The sequence below is a fragment of the Mirounga angustirostris genome, unplaced genomic scaffold (assembly GCF_029215605.1).
Source record: "Mirounga angustirostris isolate CCGP_5_RB_7025 unplaced genomic scaffold, mMirAng1.0.hap1 SCAF_4, whole genome shotgun sequence".
NCBI lineage: Eukaryota > Metazoa > Chordata > Mammalia > Carnivora > Phocidae > Mirounga > Mirounga angustirostris.
Window position 1 is genome coordinate 90841176 of NW_026991712.1, and position 23105 is coordinate 90864280.

At 40.0% G+C, this 23105-nt stretch overlaps 1 protein-coding gene across 2 annotated transcripts in view; it reads left to right on the forward strand.

Moving 5' to 3' along the window:
- Positions 1–23105, forward strand: part of TBX15 (T-box transcription factor 15) — a 178240-nt gene that overhangs the window by 114487 nt on the left and 40648 nt on the right. The window contains exon 8 of one of the 2 annotated variants that reach the window (XM_045896852.3): positions 775–873. The exons of the other annotated variant lie outside the window; for it this stretch is intronic. Coding sequence (XP_045752808.1) covers positions 775–839 — 65 coding nt within the window. The 3' untranslated portion in view covers positions 840–873. The remainder of the gene's footprint in view (positions 1–774; positions 874–23105) is intronic. 2 annotated transcript variants of the gene reach the window in all.

Sequence of the window (23105 nt, forward strand, 5' to 3'; positions counted from 1 at the left end):
CATCAGCGGATACCAAAGGATAGTTAGTTGACAACCATGTTTTTAGCTTATAAGTCCATGAGGGCATAGAATGGGCCTGAAGGAAGGTGGATGAGACAGTGAGAAGAATCTTCCATTTGCAGATTGGTCCTGTACAGAAAGAAGGGCATGGGAAGAGCCTTGATATTAGGAGGATGAGATTCCAGGAAAAATGTTGATATGAGAAAAAAGGACTTCTGATAAAGAGCAGAATACAAAAAAGAGGAAGAAGAAGAAGATAGCAGGAGGAGAAGAATGAAGGGGGGGAAATCGGAGGGAGAGATGAACCATGAGAGACAATGGACTCTGAAAAACAAACTGAAGGTTCTAGAGGGGAGGGGGGTGGGAGGGTGGGTTAGCCTGGTGATGGGTATTAAAGAGGGCACGTTCTGCATGGAGCGCTGGGTGTTATTTACAAACAATGATTCATGGAACACTACATCAAAAACTAATGATCTAATTTATGGTGATTAACATAACATAACAATAAAAAATTAAAAAAAAAAAGAGCAGAATACATATCCTGAGGACCCAGAGGAACCAACATGATCCTCACCAACATGATCAAGGGAATTTTAGGTGAAATATGGGGGTGAGTTTGTGGTCAACATAAAGGTGGAAGTTGAAGCTGTGAAAAATGATAAAGCTCTTTTTGCTAGAACATTCTCAATTATTTGATGAATGCTTAAAAGGTAAGTACAGACAGAGGGAGGAAAGCATATCGGTTTCTGACAAGTTCCCATTTTCCTCACCAAGGAGAGCTGTCTGAATATTGTGAAGTGCAGAAGAGTATAATTAAAAGGGAACTGAAGGCCAAGTGAGGAAGGAAGACAGAATGAGAGTCCCAGTGAGAAGGTAGGTATGGCTCAGTGGGAAGAACCTGAGCTGGGAATTAGACAGACTTGGGTTTGGCTCCTGACTCGGCCTGAATCTGGTTGTGTAACCTTGGTCAACTTTCTTCTCTGAACTTCTGTTTTCATGGTTGGGATTAAATGAGGTATGTGTGTTAAATGCCTGGCACATGGCAGACCCTCAGCACATAGCTGAATGGATACGCAGGTTTCCTAGACTGGAGGTGCTCCATAAGTAAGATAAAATTTCCTGACCTGTCTCTGGGATTATTTGCAGTCATGGTTACAGTATTTGGTAGCTGTAAGAACTTTCTGAGACTAGGGAGGTGGGGCTTCAGACTTTGGTAAGTTCAATTCTTTAGATCCAGATGAATCACACACCCTGGTACTGGAAGAATTTACAGATGAGATGAAGCAACTGTCAATGGTAATGGTTAAGAAATCACAGATATTGAGATAAATCCTAGAAAAATTGGAGAAGGGCAAATGTCATTATTTTGAAAGGGGAGTTGGAAGAAAGAGGGTTTCAATGGTATACACTTGCTGTCTAACCCATGCAAAATTTTGTCATATGTTAATAAGAAGATGGTTTGATAGAAAAGCAACAAGTGGTTTAGAAAAGACAACAGATGGTAGAAAAGACAGCAATGATTACCAGGAGTTAGCCAGGATTGTTAAGAAAAACATTATTCCGAATAAATACCATTTTAACTTTTTATCAAAATTACTAAACTGATTAGGAGAATGCTATGGATTAGATAATCACACTATTGATGTAATTTTTGACAAAGATTTCAAGATATTTTGTGCACAAGATGGTGCGACTTGGATTGAATGACAATACAGTCCAAGTGTGTAGAACTCAAACACTGTGAATAAATTGATTGCTCTCCGTTCTTGAGGGAATCCCCAGGGCCACACCACAGGGCTCTCTAGTTGGCCTTCTCCTCACTGACATCTTCATCAGCAGTTTGGATGAAAATAGTTTGCATGTCAGAAAAATTTGTAGTTCATATAAAAACTGAGGGAGGAAAATAATACAATGAATGAGAGAATCAAGATTCAAAAATAATTGCCAATCTTCAAAATGGGCCAATAATGAAAATCTGGAATTAAAATAAAAAACGTAAAGAAATAAAAATAAACACTATATATAGATAGCCGGTCTTCAAAATGGACCAATAATGAAAATCAGCAAACTCATCAGAAGTGCTTATTTATTTTTACTTTTAAATTCCCAAATTTTCAGTTCTTCAAAGTACAAGATGAGGGAAAACTATGTTGAAAGAAGCAACATGCAAAAAAACCCCCCAAAAACAAAACACATTTGTTTTTCTTCTCAGAGTTGTTGACTGGAATTTCAACGTAAGTCGAAGTATGTTGTGACTCCTCAAGTAGTAGATTCAATTTCAGGCTGACGTGACTAGATCAAGGGAGATAAGATGTTGGACTCCAGTCAGGCTATGTCTGCGGCAGGAGTAATTACAGAAGTAGTAGTGATGGAGGAATTGCTAGTGGTGATGGTAGCTAATACTTTCTCTATATCTGGCACTGTGATTTTTGCATGAATGGATTAACCTAATATACATAGCAGTATTAGGCAAATGGCCAAAATAACTCTGAAATCTTAGTGACTTAATATAATAAAACTTTATTCTTGCCTATGTTTCACAGGGACAAGGGGAGGGAAGGGGGTGAGGGGATGCAGTCATTCAGAGATTCAAGTTCTTTCTATCTTATGGCCTCCCATCCTCTTAGTCCTTGCAATTACCCTCATTCAGGAGGCAGATGGAAAAAGCAAAGGAAGAAAAAGCACACACAAGAAATTTTTTTGTGGGGGGAAGAGAATATCTAAAAGTGATATGTATCACTTCTGCCCATTTTCCATTGCCTGGAACTCAGTCACATGGCCTCGCCTAACTGCAAGGAAGACTGGAACATGTACTCTAGCTCTGTGCCCAGGAGGATGAACAGAGCACAGATACTGGCAAGCACTAACAGTCTGGATTATTTCTTTAAATATTCGACACACCTATGAAGTAGATACTACTATTAACCTCATTTTAATTTAATTTAATTTTTTAAAAAGATTTTACTTATTTATTTGACAGAGAGAGCGAGAGAGCACAAGCAGGGGGAGCAGCAGAGAGAGAGGGAGAAGCAGGCTCCCTGCTGAGCAGGGAGCCTGAAGCGGGACTCGATCCCAGGACCCTGAGATCATGATCTGAGCCGAAGGCAGATGCTCAACCGACTGAGCCACCCAATCGCCCCTAACTTCATTTTAAAGAAGAAACAGATTCAGTGGTGGCACCGGTCAGATCTGTGTATTATTCTTAAAGAAGAAAAATGGCAAGTTACATATTTCAAAAAAATGGGACCAACCTCTTTTTTTTTGATTTTTTAAATTATGTTATGTTAATCACCATACATTACATCCTTAGTTTTTGATGTAGTGTTCCATGATTCATTATTTTCGTATAACACCCAGTGCTCCATGCAGAACGTGCCCTCTTTAGTACCCATCACCAGGCTAACCCATCCTCCCACCCCCCTCCCCTCTAGAACCCTCAGTTTGTTTCTCAGAGTCCATCAGGACCAACCTCTTTATAGATGTCATGTGAGTTTGACAGAATTGTTTATGTATAATTTGGAAAGGAGAGGGCAAATGGATACTAGGATAAATATCTTCAAATAGCTGAAGAGTTAATTTGGACTTGAAGTAGAATAAATGATTTTTTAGAAGTTGGACTCATTCTATAAAGCCATGATTCCTGACATTATGAAGAGCTCTCTGTCCCTGGAGAGTTCCCGTGGAGGCAGAAGGTATAACTTTGAAGAATATTGTTGAAGTGACTCCCAGATTGGGTAGACACTTTGGTTCTTATGATTTTGTGGGGGAAAAAAGAACATTATGCTTATTTAAAATTTTTGCCGTGGGCCTCCACTTTCTCACATGGCATCATGGATGCAAACAGGCTCCTACAAATTTACCAAGCAAACACAGTAAAATTTCTTTAATTTTGTTAACCGAGGAGGGTGTGTAGGTGTGAAGTTCTGGGGGTGGTGGTGAAGAGGAAGTAGGATATAAGAGCGCTGGTCTGAATTAGGTATTAAGAGTGAATAAAATAGCATTTAAAACAATTTGGTTTTATTCTATTATTTTCAACCTGATTAAATCTTACCTCATTGCATATCTGTTTTTGGTGAATAAGTTTAACTTAGTCTATGTGCTTCTTTTTTGACAAATAAATCAATTCTTCTAAATGAGTAAATGGTTTTTATTTTTCATTCAACTGGGTTAATAACAAATTCCCTCATATTCTTGGTTTCCCCCCCACTAATTGGTTTAGACCATCTTTCTTAATATGTACTAGAAATGCAAACTAAGTTTCAGGCCCTGTTCTAAACATTAAAATCTCTGAATTAGGAACATTTGAGTGAATGAGAAACATATATTACAATTAATTTTTTTTTCCTTAAGGTAAATCTTTAAAGAATTTCTACTAAAACCTCATTTAGGTGAGAACAACAAAGTAAAACAGAATTTATTTGAAAACATTACTTTAGGGGCGCCTGGGTGGCTCAGTCGTTAAGCATCTGCCTTCGGCTCAGGTCCTGATACCAGGATCCTGGGATCAAGCCCCCCATCGGACTTCCTGCTCAGCGGGAAGCCTGCTTCTCCCTCTCCCACTCCCCCTGCTCGTGTTCCCTCTCTCGCTGTGTCTCTCTCTGTCAAATAAAATAAATAAATAAATAAAAATCTTAAAAAAAAAAAGAAAACATTACTTTATTTGGATTCATGTCTCGTTAGGGCTAGAGCTCTTGTTCTCTCCTTCCTTCCTCTTCTTCTCTGCCCCACTGTTGCTTGTTTAACTGTTTGTGTGTGTGTGTGTTTTGCCTTCTCCTTCACATGAATGGGAGCAGTGACTATATATTTTGGGCTCTAGAGCCTAAGAAAGGTTGAGAGGGAGTGTATAGAGCTGGGAGAGGGCATCAAATGGCTAGAATAATGATTTGCTGAAGACTAACATTTTCTATGAATCATTGGAAGGACTTTATTGGTGTTTGTTGGTGATCCAGTCTTATTGGGGGAGAGCAGAAGGCATGGGCTGAAGTTCCAGCTGGCCTTTCATGAGCTATGGAAATCTGAGCAAGTGGTTTAATCTTTGTGAATATCAATATTCACATTTTAAAAATGGGAATAATAAGATCACCTGACTTATCTTCACCCACTTGTTAGAGTAATGGGTCAACACTGTTAACACATGTGAACATTCTTTGTAAGTAAGAAGTTGCTTTCGTCCTCCCTCATCCTCATATCTTTCTTTCTTTCTTTCTTTCTTTCTTTCTTTCTTTCTTTCTTTCTTTCTTTCTTTCTTTCTTTCTTTCTTTTCTTCTTTCTTTCTTTTTCTTCCTTTCTTTCTTCTTTCTTTCTTTTCTTTCTTTCTCTTTCTTTCTTTCTTTCTTTCTTTCTTTCTTTCTTTCTTTCTTTCTTTCTTTCTTTCTTTCTTCTTTCTTTCTTTCTTTCTTTCTTCCTCCCCTTCTTATATTTAAAAATTATTTTATGGACAAATGATATTTAACTTTTGTGCATTTTTTTCCTGGGTGATCCTTAATGTGTGGAAGGAGTTATGTCTCCATGGATGAGTGAGTCTTCTCTCCCGGGTTCAGGAGTTGAGTTGAGCAGCAACCGAGGAATTCTATGGAAATGTTTTGCTTCCTCAGAGACAGGACAAAGGCATCTTCAAGCAGATAGATCCTCTATACAGGCAGAGTTGCAAATTCTACCAGAAAGCTGTCCTGATCTTTGAGAAAGCAATGGCTCAAGAATAACTTCTTTCACATTCCGGGAAGATATTGGGCTAATTGAATTCCTTAATTTTGAATTCCTCACAGGGTGGATCTGGCTTTGGCACCAACTAAACATGAAGTTTGATGTGGTGACCATAAAAATGTGCCTCACAACCCTTCAAATACAGGGAGAATAATTGACCAAGGGCCTAAATGCTGCACCCTGAAATCTACCGCCTTGTTCACATTGATGCCACACCTCCCATAAGCTGCTGCCACCAGTGACTGAGCGTGGCTAGGATACTAAGGCAAGCCCATTCCTGGGAGATGTGGGACTCTGCTGACAAATGACTCTGGCTGGCTCAAGGACTCCCCAGTGGTTTTATAGGATCTTCCTTAGGAGTCTAGGACACTCCCACCCAACTTTTTCTCACTCTCCTTTTCACTCAGAATTAGATTTGCTTCCTGGTCTGAGGGCTTCTTGGTCTGACAGATCTTCCATCTTTTTTTTCTGACTCCCTTTCCATTTCACTTACACAAGCGTTTTCTCTAATAAAATCTATGAACATTTAGTTCTGAGCCAAAGGGATTCAGTAGTGTTAATGACAACATATGGGCCAGAGGGTAGGATGTGCCTTGGTGATTCCTTGCCAGCTCCAGTGTTTCTGGTGCTGGTTGCCTAGGCTTCTTCTGAAGACATCCAGGGGCTTCCACTCCAAGCCTTAGCTCCTGAAAAAACATAGGCCCGGCCACCTCCCCCACTGAGCTATATAAAACCATGCCTGTTAAATGAGTTCTGGGTTAGGTTTTGGGGGGTAGTCTGCTTTCTTGAGGGCAGAGCTGCTTTCTTCAAGTGTGGGGCAAGTCCCAGTTCTGGTCCAGCAGAAACTCACACCCACTTTGCTTAACCAAATCGGTGGCACCATGGTTCTGCGGAGACTTTAGATTCAAACAGCCTCATTAAGGAAGGCTGGAGGTAGTATGATTATGAAACTTTAAGGTAAGCAAAAACCAGCATGATTTCTCCTGTGCCTGGGGGCATCGTTGGTTTGGTCGAATATCTATTATCAGGGAAAACCTACATGAGCCTCTTCATAAAGCAGTATGAAGTATATATACACTTTATCCTGGCCCTTGGTGCAGTTAGTTTCCAGTGAACATACGGATCCTCTTAAACTGGGCAGGGAAATCCATCAGCATTGTCCTCATTCCTGCTTGAGTCTGACCTTCCACTTTGAGCTTTTGACATGGTTAATAAGAGCTACTCTATCATTTCATGGCATAAAAGCTGGTGACAGCCTGGGGAAAAACAGCCATGAATCTTTAGAGTTATTGAATGGTGGGGACCTTAGTTGTCCACCCCTGTGCCTTTGGGCAATCTAGCACCAGCCTCTTCTCTCACCACCTCCCCATTTGTTCTTTGTGCTATTGCCATACTGTTTTACTCTTGTTTACTTTTGTGGAGTTCATTTAATTGAGCTGGAATGCCCTTGTTTGCTTTGTCCACGAGAAGAACTCCTACTTCTTTAAGATGTTGCTCAAAATCTCAATTGCTTACTCCATCCTGTGGGCTTCCATTCCCTTCTCTTAGGACTAACTGACATTTGGTCACCATTCAATTGCATGTTGCCTTCCCAATGAGTTGGTGTATCTCTAAAGAACTGGAATTTTTCTTCTTGGTCTCTATTAGCTTGAGGACTACAGTGTCCAAACCATAGTAAAATTTCACTAAGTGATTGATGAACAAGATGTAAAGGAGTGAATTATCCCATATCCAGGGTGTCTTTCCCAGCATTCTGCCACAGAACCAGATTGCTTCTTACTCCAACTTTCTCTTACTTTGGTTTCAGTGGAAATGTAGACATCATTTCTATATAACAAATTGTAGACCATCTTCAGCCTTCACCTTTCACAGAGAAACAATCCTTGTCTCTTTAATAAAGTCAGGGGAGCCTTAATTTTTTAACCACTCAGTTACATCCAATGCTTTTCCCACAAACTTCTACAAGATGGAGTCATACCAATAACAGGGTTCTTTCTTCCAGTTTAGTCCTCAATATTCAGGAGGCCAGGATGCAGTCAGCATGGCTTGACAGGGCTCTATAAATTCTCCTGGGTATTATGTAATTTAGTGTTCATTTTGGCTGAGAAAAAAAAATTCCCCCCCAAATCAAAGGGGATCCATGTCTTGAAACCTAGGATAAGGTGAATCAGTGTTATCAAATACTATAACAGAGTATGATAGTCTAAAATAGTTATGATTATAACTATTACAATAGTTATAAGAGTTACTATAATAGTTTATGGATTATCACAGTTATAGATTATAATAGTTTATTATAATAATGTCTATTATTATAATAGACTATAATCATTTATAATAGATTATAAATATGTTGTAATAGTTTATGGATTGCCAGAGCCTACCTCCAGATTACAGTACTTATATCATCTACTATTTAAACCCAGAAATGTTCATAGTCCATTCTATCTCACTCTCTGTGCTCAGGATCAGGGGGAAGTCATTTTATAAGAGGTGGATGCTGGCACATCACCTATGTATAATTTAAGATTCCAGGGGAATTTTAAAGATGATACGTAAAACTATGACCAAGCCTGTAACAAATGCAAAAAAGTTTTCGAAGTCAGAAGCATATTATTAGCATGGATATTTTAAGTGGAGAAATAGAAGATTATGATGGAAAAAAGAAGAAAAAAACCCCTAAATTTGTGACTAAGGAAACATAGATGTCCACTTCTCCAGGCTGTCAGTGTCTTCAGCTTGTAATATTTGCAGATGCCTCCTATGTCCTGGGTATTGCACAATGGGATAAGGCTTTAGCTCTTTTAGATACTGATTTGTCAGTATAGCAGGCTTTGGTTGGTTCCCATGGCAATGATTATTGGATGAGTGAGCAAGATCGAGTTATTTATCTTACCCCATGATCAGAAAGGAGGCTGCTATGACCCCATGGAGGGAAGCCTCTGCAGGGATGTGTGAGTTTCCTTCATGCCTGAGTAGTTGGCCTCTTAGTGGGTGATGTCTGCGCAGTATAGCAAGCAAGGCTCTGGGAGAGAGCAACAGTATCTCAGTGTTCCCCTGGGAGAATTTCAAAGATAAGCTGGGGCATATCAGTGGTACCAGTCACACAACTTTCTGGTGAGAGGCTGAAAATCTGTCCTGCGGCTCACCTGAGGGAGAATGGAGGCAGGACTGTATATAGAAGACTCAGATTTGTTTAGGTCTGTCCTGACTTTAAATCTCTTGTCTCATTTTTAGACTATGTGTCAGATTACATTGTCAGATTTTTTAGCTCAAAAAATATGGTTATGACCAACATGGATAATTGCAAAGGGCACCTCAAATGATTGTGTGCTTCTCCCTGAGAGCCATCAGTTGAAATTTGGTATCTGAGAGGAGTAGTACCTTAGGTCTCTAACACCTCAGAGAAGCATTTCCAAACTCCTTCCCAAGAAACTATTAATAAGTGCTTTTTTAAAAAATCAGAGTGTGGTTTAATAAATATTGGGAACATCTTTACTCAGGGACTTCTCAGAGCCTAACATGAGCTGTAACTAAGACAAGGTATATCATATTTTCCAAACTTATTGCTCTGGACATCTGCTGGTACAGTCATTCAAGAGAACACTCTTTAGAAAACATAGTCTGGAAACAGATTGTTCTTATAATTTGTCATCCAAGCAAGTGTAAACTAGAACTCTCTGAAGTAAGCCTCTTGCAGAATAGGCTGACGGGGATGGCTCTCGAGCCTTGGCATTTTCTTAGGGAGGAGGTGGTATTGATAGAGACAGTTGCCGGTGATGCAGGAGGCATCAACAGCAAATTCATGGTTGACTTAGAGGTTCTCAGTGCATAGTGAGGGAGGAGGACTTTGGGAGGTTCCTTGGCAGAGCTGTGAACAATAGCCATTGGTAGTGGAGGTGGGAAATGCATTGCCATCCTTGGGCCAGGACTTTCTGCCACTCAGCTGACCCTACCCGAGCCCTGCCTTTCAGTGGAGTAATGTGCTCACCAGTGGCATCAGGTCTCTGCCTAAGTGCCCATGACTCCTACTTGTAAAATGGCCAATTGCAAAAACAAACAAGCAGCTTCAAGGACCCTGGGAAAAGAGGATACCATTTCAACCAGGATCTGCCAAATAAAACAGTCTGGGAAAAACAAAATAAATAACTTTCTTAGGCCTAATGAGAAACAGCAAGTGTTTCTAATTCAAGCTTCCTTTGGGCCTCCTCTTTCTGATGTGCCATTGGAATCTGGTCTTGCAGAAGTTGCTGTTCTTTGCCCAACCAACTGGGCCTCCTTCACAGTTGGCTTGGTTGTCCTGGGTTTCCTCTGAATAGCTGCATGCATTCCATGTAGCATAGTGCCTGTTTCCTTCTTCTGACATCAGACAATTTTTCAAATCTTTCATCAGTTATGATCTTCTATTTATTTTGCCTGACTCTAATCCTGGAGCCTCAACCAGGGGAAGATTAGCAGAAGACCATCTCAGCCTCCCTCTCTCCCTGGATCAGAAGTAGGCAAGCTCTGTGTCATTCATTAATTCATTATTTAAATAAACACACACACACACATTATTTAAAAAAACACACACACTCCCTTAAAGCAGGGAGTGACATGATTAAATTTTCTAAAAAATTTTCTGAATAACCCTCAAGTTGTAGTGGAAAGACTGGACTGAATATGTTTGGAGGTAACGAATTCTGGGGCAGGGAGTTCAGCAGTGAGAATTTTGCAGGAGTCCATCTCCAAATGTGCTAGAGGCAGAGAGATCCCACATCCTCTAGTATTCCGAGTGATTCTCCTGTTTCTCTCAAAGCTGGAGAGAAAGAACCAGAATTGGCATCCTGTAACAAAGGCTTACATTTGCATATAGATTAAAAACACTTTCACAATTATCCAATGTGATGCTCACAGTTATCTCACGAATTTGGAAGTGTAGGGGACCGTAATTCCACTGGAGAAATAGGAAACGCTCCTAATGGCTGATGATAGAGCCAGGGCTAGAATCTAGGACTCCTCATTTCCAGCACTGAGTGTGTTTTGCCTCAGCAAGCTCCTCATTAGGCAGCAGTCATTTTTGTGTTCATGGTATGAGTTTGGAAGGGGACATGGCAGGCGTACCTCACCACTCCATGATGAGAAAATGTGTGTTCTCCGTGGCAGGGAGGCACGGGCTGCTGATGCCTTGAAATGACTAGTTTAGCCATTATATTGGGTTGAATAGTGTCCCACAAATTCATGTCATTCTTGGAACCTTAGCATGTAAACTTGTATGGAAATAGAGTCTTTGCAGATGTAATTAGTAGGTTAAGATGAGGCCATACTGGAGTAGGGCAGATCCTAAATATGACTAGTGTTCTCATGAGAAGAAGAGAAAAGACACAGATACAGAGACACACCAAGAAGAAGGCCACATGACAATGGAGGTAGAGATGGGAGCGATGTATCTACAAGTCAAGAAATGCCAAGGATCACTGACAGCCACTGAAAGCAAGGAGTGAGGCATGGAACAGACTCTCCCTCAGAGCCCTCTAGAAGGAAACAACATGGCTGATATCTTGATTTTGGACCACTGTCTTCCAGAGTTGTGAGAAAATAAATTTCTGTTGTGTCAGGCCACCTTGTTTGTGGTACTTTGTTACAGCAGCCTTAGGAAACTAATATAGCTGTGCTCTAGAAAAGTGTTGTCCAATAGAAATATGTGACTCACACGTGCAATTTTAAATATTTTAGTAGCTGCATAGAAAGTTTAAGGTATAAGTTAATTTCAACAGTATATTTTATTTTATTTTATTTTTACAGAGAGAGAGAGCAAGTAGGAGTGGGGGGGCAGAGGGAGAGGGAGAGAAAGAATCTTAGGCAGGCTCCACACCCAGCACGGAGCCCAACACGGGGCTTGCTCTCACTACCCTGAGATCAGGACCCGAACTGAAATCAAGAGTCAGACACTCAACCGACTGAGCCACCCAGGTGCCCCTCAAAAATGTATTTTATTTAACCCAAGTTTGAACTATGCAAGATGAGTAAGTTCTAGAGATTGGCTGTACAGCACTGTGCCTATAGGTGTCAATGCTGCAGTACATATTTACAATTTTTATTAAGAGGGTAGATCTCACGTTAGGTGTTTTATCATGAAGAGAAAAAATAACAGCAAAACAACAAAAGGGCATGAGGAAAATTTTGGAGGTAATGAATATGTTTGTTACATTGATTGTGGTGAGGATTACATAGATGTTTGCCTATGCCCAAACTCATCAAATTGTACACTTAAATATATGCAGTTTTTGTATATCAATTATAGCTTAATAAAGTTGTAAAAAAAAAAAACCAAGCTAAGAAAATGAAAACAAAATTATTTAAACATGTAATCAATATAAAATTATTAAATCTATTATTTTATAACATTTTTCCCCACATGAAGTTTTTGACTTTGACGTGTATTTTACATGTACAGCACATCTCAAATTCAGACTAGCCATTTCAAGTCTTTGAGTGTCACACAGAAGCAGCGGCTTCCGTCTTGGGTAGCACAGTGCTCTCCTTGTGTCAAGTCAGTGTGCATTGTACTGCATTGCTTCAGTGAAGGCAGGAGAGGGAGCAAGACAGGAAGGCCTTTGCCCTTTGCACTGTGCTTTCCATGCTCTCTCAGTTCTTACTGATTTGTCCTTAGCACCCATTCCTGCAAGTGCCCACTGCTTCTCTACTGGGGAGCATCAGGTCCAGCCTTGCCCCTGGTGCCACTAATACATCTGGGGCAGATGGACTGGGGCAGAATTCCTTTCCAGACATGCTGCTTCCTCACTATTGTTCCAGACATGCCCTAGGACCTTTGTGGCCTGGCTGAATCTTGTCCAGCTTTCTGCTTTCTCCTGGGGACAAGGAATTCTTAGGCTTCTGGCTTCTTCCTGGAGCCCCAAATATCTGTCATCTTGAAGCATCTACTGTATTTAAGTAGACGTTCTTCCTTCCTTCTCTTACACTGTTGCCTGGAAGTGAGGCAGCAGGCGCAAGTCTGAATCTGACACTGACGGATTCTCATGCTGATTCCAAATAGATGCCCAAACCAAATGTTACAAAGACAAACCATATGGGAACCCCAGCACTCTGGGCCATTAATAGGAATTTTTAAATGACTGTGATTGATGGTGTGGCTCTTACAAGTCCAAGATCAATGAAAATGCATCTTGATCTTTTGAACTCCCTCGTTTTTCCTTGGATCCTTTTCCTGTACAATGAGGCCCATTTCTGTGATGCCTGAAGGCATCTGGAGACCCTTCCAGTGGATTTGCCATCCATGCCTTTGCCAGCCAGCCTGTTGTTGGAATGGTGGAGGGTAAGGTGAAGGCCTTAGAAACCAGAATTTTCATCCTGAGGTTAAATGCCAAACCAAGCCTTTCAAAGTAGAATTCCACATCTTGCCTAGGAAGAGACTCTGGGCCAAATGAGGAACATCACTCACCTTGCTACAGATCAGGGAGATAATATTAAAATAAGCATTTCTGTTCTTGAATTTGTTTTCTGCATACTTACCTACCTGGGCATAAAAAGAACTCCCCTTCCCTTTGCCCTCCACCTTGAACTAAGATATTAAAGAGGGCTTGAGAATTTGTCTTACTTTGGAGACTTAAATTGTTCCTCAAATCTTAGGATCTCTCTTCTTAGAATATATACATGAACACAATTTTGCATGCAATTTCAGGGTGTTCATAAACCTCCTGTAACCAATCCATGGATTCCACATTAATGAAAAATGGTGCAGAGTAACTATAATGGGATGGAAGTGAGAGAGTCAGATTGAGGTAAAGTACTATGAAAAGGCAGGAAACCATACCTTTTTCTTATTTTATGCATTTCTCAGAAAGCCGTAACTATGCTTTATAAAAATAGGTTCCTTAGTAAAATTATTTTGGGAAACACTGTACCTAATTCTCTCTCCACTCCTACTTTGGAAATTCACAATGCAAAATAACATATTACATGCTCTAAGAAATCTTGGAGAAATCCCAAGTTAATTTGACAGGAGAATCTTAAAGTTTTAATACCTCAAGCATCCCACAGAATATAGTGTGGAAAACATTGGCCTACATTATTAAATCTGGACCAATGTGTAGACCACTCTACATCTTGGTTTCTCCCATGGAAATTCCTGGGTCTTATTTTTCTCTCCACCTCAAACTATAATGTGTCTCCTGCCCCTGCTGTGTCCTGGGCACCATGGCCATCATGGTGCCCAGGACTGCCTTTTTTTACATACCCCAGGAGGCATCATGCAATTGTACTTTGCTATAGAAGGTGTCATTTTCATAGAATACAATGTTAACAGTGTCCCTTGGAGTTGTGCTGTGGGGTAGTGCTGAAGTGCACACTTAGTTCTCAGAGGTGCTCACTTGCCTTTGGTCTTTCTCTGGTTTGTGGACAACTAGGATTTCTCTTTGGTGGCAGCTGCCTGGAGCCACCCAAAGGAATCACACTTGTCAGGCTATGTGGGAGATCTAGTTGAAAAAAGGTCAAAGAAAATGTCTTCAGGAAGTTGGCATTGGAGGTACACCTTGAGAGATATGAAGGCTTAATTTAACAGTGAGGGGCCTCTTTGGCAGAGAGGATGGCATGAGCAAGGCATAGAGGTTTGTATCTCAGGGAGCCAGTGGTCTGTGAAACACATACTGGGAAATGGATCTACATGACTAAGGGGGCATCTGACTGTATCTTTCATGGTTCATATTTTGGAGAAGGCTGCAGCTGTATACCAACTCAACTTCATTTGAGGCTCCATAGTTAGTGTGGTAGAAAATAAAGGACCTGATAAAGCTAGGTGTTGGCAGGAGGATCCCAAATCCTCCTTCAAGGGTTATGACTTGGACAATTGCCGAACATTGTTTCCCTTCTTCCTTTTTAAAACTTTTTCTTTTCGTTGTTAATTGTTAAGCCCTGGGTATTCTGTGGGAAACTTAATCCATCTGTTTCTGATTCTTTCACACTTGACTTATTGAAACGTTATTTTGTAAGAACTTTTGGATAGCCAAGCATCTTTCAGACCCATTTCCATAAGCCTTTTAAACCTATTTACTTTGAAGCAGGAAGTTGCTATTTTGCCAAGAGAACATGGATATTGGGCCTGAGAGCCCTACTGCAGGACATTCTGCCAGCCTCACTGGGTTCCCCACCTGGCCAAAGTGTCTGCCCATTCTGGACATGAGGCTGCAGGGTTTCCCCCAGTTCTGTGACTTTATAGGCAGAATGGATCCAATATTTTCCGTGTTTGCTGTGGAGGTCATTGCACCTATGAGATTGATTGGTTCCTTGGCACCTTCAGCTTGCTTGAAGTACCAAAGGAAGTGAGCTCAGCATGCAGTTTTCAAATGCTCCTTCCAAATTAGATTTCTTCAAACAAGGTAACTCATAGCATGATGTGGATACCCATTTAGAGGGCAGCTGCCTCTCCAATTTCCTTTGGCCATGATGTCAGGAACCACTTCTTACTTATCTTTGAATCTCCAGTATTTATCGCAGGGCTCAGCATAAGTGTTCAGGAAATGTGTGCTGACTAACTGCTGGCTGAGGAGTCATTGTGTGGAAACACAAATCACGGAAGTTCTCTTTGACTAAACTTAAAGTAAACTAAACTTTCTTCTTCTTCCTCTTCCTCTTCTTCCCCTTCCTCCCCTTCTCCTCCTTCCTCTCTCCTCCTCTTCCTCCCGCTTTTCCTTCTTCTTCTTCATTCTCAAGGGATCTTTTTCTGTATATATATATTAAAGTGTATATCAGTTCTTGGAGGCAAACTTTACCTCTGCTATATAAAGAAAATAATCAGTTCTCAGTGAAAAGAATATATGCTTCCCAGAAGCCCAGGGGGGTTAATTTCTATAAAGGAAGATAGAAGGACTTGGAAAATCTAACTTTCGTCTCCTATGGAAAGTGAAAAAGTTGTTAGACTGTATTGGTTCATGGCCACCAGTCTCAAGGCTTTTGTCATAATGGTTTTGGTTGGCCTACTCAGAATTGGAGACTTTGAAACGTAAATGCTTCTGATCTGAGGAGGTAACACACTGAGCAAAGTAAAATCAGACAGGAGTTAGGGACAGAGGCAGCAGATAGAGGTGTTGGCACCATAAGACTGAGTTTGATGATTATGGCAAACTCTTAGTAAGCAATCCTAGCTGCCAGACACAGTCCTAAGTGTCTAATTTGTAATATTTGATTTAATCCTGACAAGGACCCTGCAAGGCAGGAACCATTGCTTTCTCCACTTACCAATGAGGAAACCAAGGCAAAGAGATGTCATTTGCTTGGGGTCACACAGCAGAGGCAGAATTTGATCACAAGTAGTGGAACTCCAGACTGTGCTCACAACCCCTGATGAGTTGCCTGCACTGCTTCTCAGCTATGCGATGTCGAGGAGACATTTTGAACCTTCTGACCCTCAGTACTTAGGGTTATGATGGGAATGATAATAATAATGATTTGCTCTATCTATGTCTATGTCATAGGACAATTCTCTCAACTGTTTCAGGTAATGGATATGAGAACATCTGTAATAAACACTGAGACATAGGTGTCTGACTCAGAGTAATGGGTCAAATAAGTATTTTTTTTTTAGTAATAAATTGAGGAAGAATAGACATAATAAGTGACTTTTCTCCCCAAATCTACTGTGGTATCTAGTCACACCAGGTCTCTTAACAGATTTAACACACAGTAACTGCATAACAGTAGTTAGTGGTACGCTGCCTGAGCACTGTGTGGGATGAGTGCTGTCCGGGGAGGCATTCATCCCAGTCTGCTGTCCCTGGTGGCCTTCCTACTCAGCCACAGGGAACTGTTTTTCTCTTTATGAATTTTCGGACTTTCTTGTGCACCCAGAGTTCTCTTTCAGCAACCGAGAGCTGAGTGTTTAGTGACTGGTGAAATGAGCTTGAATAAAAAATCAAGATATGTATATCATACTTGATATGTATACATCCATGTATACAACACACACAAATACATGGGTTTGAACTGAACTAAATCAGGAACTCCTGGCAGACTTACTGAACTTAAACAGAAACCACCTATGGATCTCTTTCTGAGCCTTGAACTGAATTGAAATTTCTCCTACAATAATAATGATTAAAAAACCCTCAAAACACACACATGCATACCAAATAAATAAGAATAATCCTAATGAGACAGTTTGAACTAGAACTGACTCTTGTATTTATAAAAAACCGTTGAGCCCCTAGATCAAAATATTACCCAAACAGAACATTAACCAATGTTATTTAAATTCTTTTAAATACAGCTACACTATATTTTATGTGAAAGGTATATTCAGTGAAAGGTGGATGGATCTAGTTTTTGTGAATCAAGCATATTATTTTTTCTGAATCAAGCATATTTTTAACAGTAGTAGAGAATGGGAAATACTAAAAAATCCCCCCCTATTCTGAACAGTTTTATAAAGAAAGATTCCATTTGTAACAAGAAGAATTGGTTGCTGGTTTATATTTTAAATCAATTTAGACTTCCATATCTTGGCTTTTCATAAAGTGACACCACCAGCATACACATGAGGTTACATTTCAACATCCTGCATCAGGCTGAGTCTTGGTTTACATCGTTCTTTGCAGGCTCCTTTGTCATTGAACTCCTGCTTAGACATACTTTACAAAGCCAAGTCCAAAGAGTTTCCACTATTATGGCTTCCTGTCCAGGTTTCTGGTCAAGGTGTGGGGACAGCACAGCTACCTGAGTCTTGGACCATGATATCACTGTTCCCAAGATGTTGAGTCAAAAATGTTCAAATACCATAGTGGCGATATTGCCTCCAGCCCTGATCCAAAGGTTGCTGGTGCCAGACTGGATGAGGGCAGCGTTCAGACTCATCCCAGGACACCCCAGAGATTGGTCGTAGTACTACATCACACACAGAGTTGACTTCTGGCCTGAGGTCAGCCTTCAGTGATGCACATACAAGCGAGTAGATGATGTGACTGCCCCACTGTGAAATGTCTGTTCATAGATCTCTGGGACAATGAAATTGTGAAATATAAACCTTTTCTATATTCACATTGTTCAATCACTGAAATTCACCATCCTGATTCCCTCCCTTTTAAAAACTAGGTATTTATTTATTTATTTATTTATTTATTTATTTATTTATTTATTTATTTATTTATTTATTTAGAGTCTCAAGCCAACTCTGTGCTGAGCGTAGAGCCTGACATGGGGCCCAATCTCACAACCCCAAATTCACAACCTGAGCCAAAATCAAGAGTCTGGAGCTCAAATGACTGTGCCGCCCAGGCACCCCATGATTCCTTCCTTTCTTAAGACTTCCACACAAACACTATTTTCTAAACTTTGTGAGTTGTTGTTATATGCTATCTGTCAACTGTGATTTCATGAGGTTAATATATTTTTCACTCAGCACTATCTAGACATTTTCCCCACCAATAATAGTTTTCAAATTGAATTTTCTTTTTGATCTGTTTTGTGATTGTCAATCCTAAAAACAAAACTGTTAGTTATTCTATCAGCAAACATGGGTTTAATTGGGAATAACAGTGAACTGCCATCCACAACAGGCAAACTATAGCAAAACCATAGGCAAGTCCTGAAAACAGAGGAGAGGAATCCTCTTTTTTAGAGAAAAAGGGGGAGTTAGGAGGGGCTGTTATAAGCAAAAGGTCTACTGGAATAAACTAGGAGTTTGAAGTGTAGTGGCTTTTTATTGGCTGAATTGGGACATTCTTATTGGCTGGGCTGTTGCCAGGTGAGGAGAAAATCTTTCTTCCGCCTGTTGCGGTAGTAAAATAGGCTTCTTCCATTGGGAATACGAATCATTCTCTTCTTATTAGGGTCTGCAATTGACTGTTAGTGGTAGAGAATGAACATGCCTCCTTCTGTTCTCCTGACTCCATCTTGGTGAGATTTCCTTTTATTAATTTTCACCTGATCATTACATTTTTTTAAAACAGTTTCCATTAAAGTGTATGTCCTCAATTCATCTGTAAAAATTCACTCTGGGGATTCCATTGAACCTACCTCTTTGCTGTATCCCAATGCCCAAGTTCTTAGTTTCCAATAAGATTTCCCCAAGAATTTTATCTGGGTCTATACTAGAGAATCACAGTAAATGAGTTGTATATAATTTTCAACTTTCAGGTAATCTTAATGTTTAGTGCTTATTTCTACTGTGCTGAAAGCATTGATTCTGGAATTTTTCTCTCCATGGTTTTCTTAGAAATTAAAAATAACTGTACACTTAAAATATAAAAATAGGGGCATCTGGGTGGCTCAGTCGTTAAGCGTCTGCCTTCAGCTCAGGTCATGATCCCGGGGTCCTGGGATTGAGGCCTGCATCGGGCTCCCTCCTCCGTGGGAAGCCTGCTTCTCCCTCTCCCACTCCCCCCTGCTTGTGTTCCCTCTCTCGCTGTGTCTCTCTCTGTCAAATAAATAAATAAAATCTTAAAAAAAAATAAAATATAAAAATATTCTTGCTGTAAAAATTCAATCTGTATCTTCAATAAAAAGTTATAATTTCCTTCTTTCTTCAATTCCTTCTCAAGAAAGATGCTTTTAGTGGCCTTTGTGCCTAAATAGCTAATTTGTTTGACTTGTTGGAGTTTATGTATTTCCAATCAGGAACTCTTGACTACTCATCAGTTCTCTGCAATAATTATGGATCTTTTAGCTGAAGTAAATGATCATCAGTAATAGAACCATCTTCTACCATTTAATGAGTGTCTATCATCTGCTCAACACCATTTTCTTTAAACATTATTTTTAACTGAGTGTTTATTTGCATTATCCATGTTTAAAAGATGAGGAATGTGAGGTTTTGAGAGGCTAAGCAATATATCCAAGGTCACATAGCTGGTAAGGGGCAGACCAGCATTGTTTGACTCCTAAAACCTATGGGTATCAGTGGTATGATGAAGCCAGCTTAAACTAGTTTGTGACCATGGATTCTGGTTACCTCTTCCCAACTCTGCCTTCAATGATATCACATTGGTAGTTTGGAATCCTGTATTTATGCTGTAGACAATCTGCAAAATCTACAAACTGACGCTTTTGCTCCCTTTAGAGACCCTGGTTTACCACATTCTATGTTGTACTTTGCCAAACTACTCCTTTGAAGAGAAAGACCATAGAATCAAGCCATGGGAGTTATGAAGGGAAATAATTTCCAGAAACTTTTGCCCAAATATGTCATGCTATTTTTTTTTTGACTGAGTGAGCTATAAAAAGTTCCACAGCTAGAGAGCTCCCAATGACATGCACTCAATTATTTATCCTTGGTCCCCCACAAAGCACTTCTTATGGAAGTTGTGTCAATGTTTGCACACTCTTAACAAGGCAGTGTCTCAACTCCTGGGACTTTGCCATCTCCTCTGAATTTCTCACACACTCTTGGGTGGAAAGGGAATTCTGCAAATCTATTTAAACCAAATCTTTAGGGACTGATTATATAGGTCTTGGATAATCCAGCCTCTCTTATCCCCTTCTCCTCCTCACCTTCTGACCTTTTTACTGCTCATTAGCACCTTGGCCAGAGACCTGGGCTGGGGAAAGAGTAAATGGGTGTGGAACTCTCATCAGCCCATCTGGCTCCCTGCCAACAACTCTTATGTGGATTTCCTTGGGAGGAGTAATTTAGAGACAAGGTAACAAATCCCTAGCATATGAGGATTTTATTCAACTGACTTCCCACCTTGGTCTCACCCACTTCCAACACTCCCTACACTGATGCCACTCAGCATTAAGTGTTGGTTGCATTAGCTGTTGTCCTGCTCTGTGCTCTGTGGCTCTTTTATGCGTTTCAATACATTTCACAGGTGGCCAATTTAGTTAATTCCATTAACTGGGTCTGGCCAACAATTGTGCAGGGTCAGAGTGAAGATTCAAATTAAATAATGTTCACAGGGTTGGCCTTAGTATAAGTAAAAGGCAACTACGGCAAGATTTCAGGGACATCACATTAGCTGCTGCCCCTTAATGCTTTTGGAAATTGTACTATAAGGATAAAATATTTTTATTATATAGCACCCCCCACTTATATCATTATAAAATAAAAACTTGTCCATTAGTCAAATCTTTGAGTATGGCTATTTACTTGGCTGTGAATTTACCTCTTTCATTAGTATATTTACTCACCAAGAATATTTGAGTATCTATATAAACCAGATACAGTGCTGGGGATGTATTGCTGAATAAAACAGACATGGTCTCTGCTCTCACATTGCTTAGAGTCTTCTTGCGAAGATAATCAACAAAGAAGCTAGATAAGGGTAATTATAAGTTGTGCTAAGCAGTACGAAGCTAATAAATATGGTGCAGCTATATAGAATAATGAAGGCTTCTTTGTGAAGAGACATTTAAACTGAGACCCCAGGAATGAGACGAGACCAGCTATGTGAAAACCTGGGGAAGAGCAGGAAGACTGAGGGAACAGCAAGCCCAGAGATTCTTGGGTGAGTTTTACATGCTGAGGAGCTTAAAGAAGGCCAGTGTGTATGAGGAAGGGGGAGTAGCAAGCAAGTCTAATGGAGAAGTAAATGGGGGCAAGAGTGAGATGGGGGCAGATTCTGCAGGGCCTCATAGGCCATGGTAAGGAATTTAGACTTCATATTCCACATGCAATGGGAAGGCATTGAAGAGTTTTAAGCAGAGGAGTGACACGAGGTATATTTTTTAAAAAGCCCACTCTGGCTGCTGTATGGAGAATGCCTTGTAGGGACCAGGAGTAGAGATAAGATGATCAGTTAGGGAGCTGTTGTGAGCTTCTGGATGAGAGAGGGTGGTGAGATGTGTCATGGTGATAGCAGTGAGGGTGAAGAGAGGTGGATAGATTCAAGATACCTTTTGGAGGTAGAATTTATGTGACTTATTTGATGAATTGCCTGTGACTGTGTGGGGATTAGAGCTCAGGACAATCCCCAGGTTTCTGCGTAAATGGTGGTACTGTTTCTGAGATGGGGGAAGGCTGTGGTAGAGTTAGCTTAGGTGGCACAAGGGAGAATTGAGTGCTGCTTCGAATATGTTCATCTTGAGATACCTCTTACCTGATCTCCAAACTCATTATGCCCATAAAAATATGAGGACAGACTTCCTGGAATAAAAATAAAAGAACAGCTGTTAAAGACAATTGATAGGTCTGAATTGAAGTATACACATTATGTATTGTCAGTGAACTTAGACTGGCTTCTAGTGACTTTTTTTTTTTTTTTACCTGAGTACTCATAGTAATCTAATGCATACATCTGCTTTAGAATTTTGTTTCTAACATTGTTTTGCTCTCTTTGAAGATTAGTTAGTATGATTATCTTTACTCTTCTGCCACTTTTCTTCTACTGTAAATGCATATAGAATCTCACCATACAGACTCTCACCTGCCAGTTCTTTCAACATTAATAAGAGCAGTTCACATGCACTGAGCTTACCATGTGGCATGCACTTTTCTAAGAGCATGACATGTGTTTGCTCACAGGCCTACATTGGAGATATTGTGGGTTTGGTTCTAGATCATTGCAATAAAGTAAATACTGCAATAAAGCAGTCATGAATTTTTTGGTTTTCCACTGCATATAAAAGTTATGTTTATACTATATTGTAGTCTATTAAGTGTGCACATAATTAAGTCTAAAAAAACCAATACATACCTTAATTGAAAAATACTTCACAGCTAAAAAATGTTAAACATCATCTGAGTTTTCAGCAAGTCATAATCACTGATCACAGATCACCATAACAAATGTAATAATAATTAAAAAGTTGAAAATATTGTGAAAATTACCAAAATGTGACACTGAAACATGGAGTGAGCAAATGCTGTTGGAAAAAATGGCACCTATAGACTTGCTCAATGCGAGTCTTGCCTCAAACTTTCAATTTGTAAAAAATGCCAATTTGCAAAGCAAAATAAAGCAAAGCATAATAAAATGAAGTATGCCTGTATTTCAATCTTACAACAACTCTGGTAAGTTACTATTATTATCCCCATATTTAGATGGTGAAATTGAGAAACAGAGAAATTTATTTACTTTTCCAAGTTCATGTAGCTAGCAAGTTACAGAGCCAGAATTCTATCCTGGATTGTTAGGATCTGTTATATCCTAAGAGATCCCAATCTCTTAACCATCAAGTTCTAGTGCCTCTTGAGAAGATGTTTGGAGAATAATCCACATGAATTTGCCATTAGAAACCATTTTAATTGTCTAAGTCAGTGATTCCAAAACTAGCTGCTCATCAGAATCACCTAGAGAGCTTTTTAAAATAAGATTCCCTGGTCCACCCAGACCCAAATCACTGTTAAAATTGGGGCTTGGAATCTGTGTTTTTAACAAGTTTTCCAAGTGATTTTATTGTAGCCAATCTATGGAGCAACATTTGAGAATGAGAGATGTAAGTTATCTTTTATTGCCTTCTCTCCTGAGAACAGA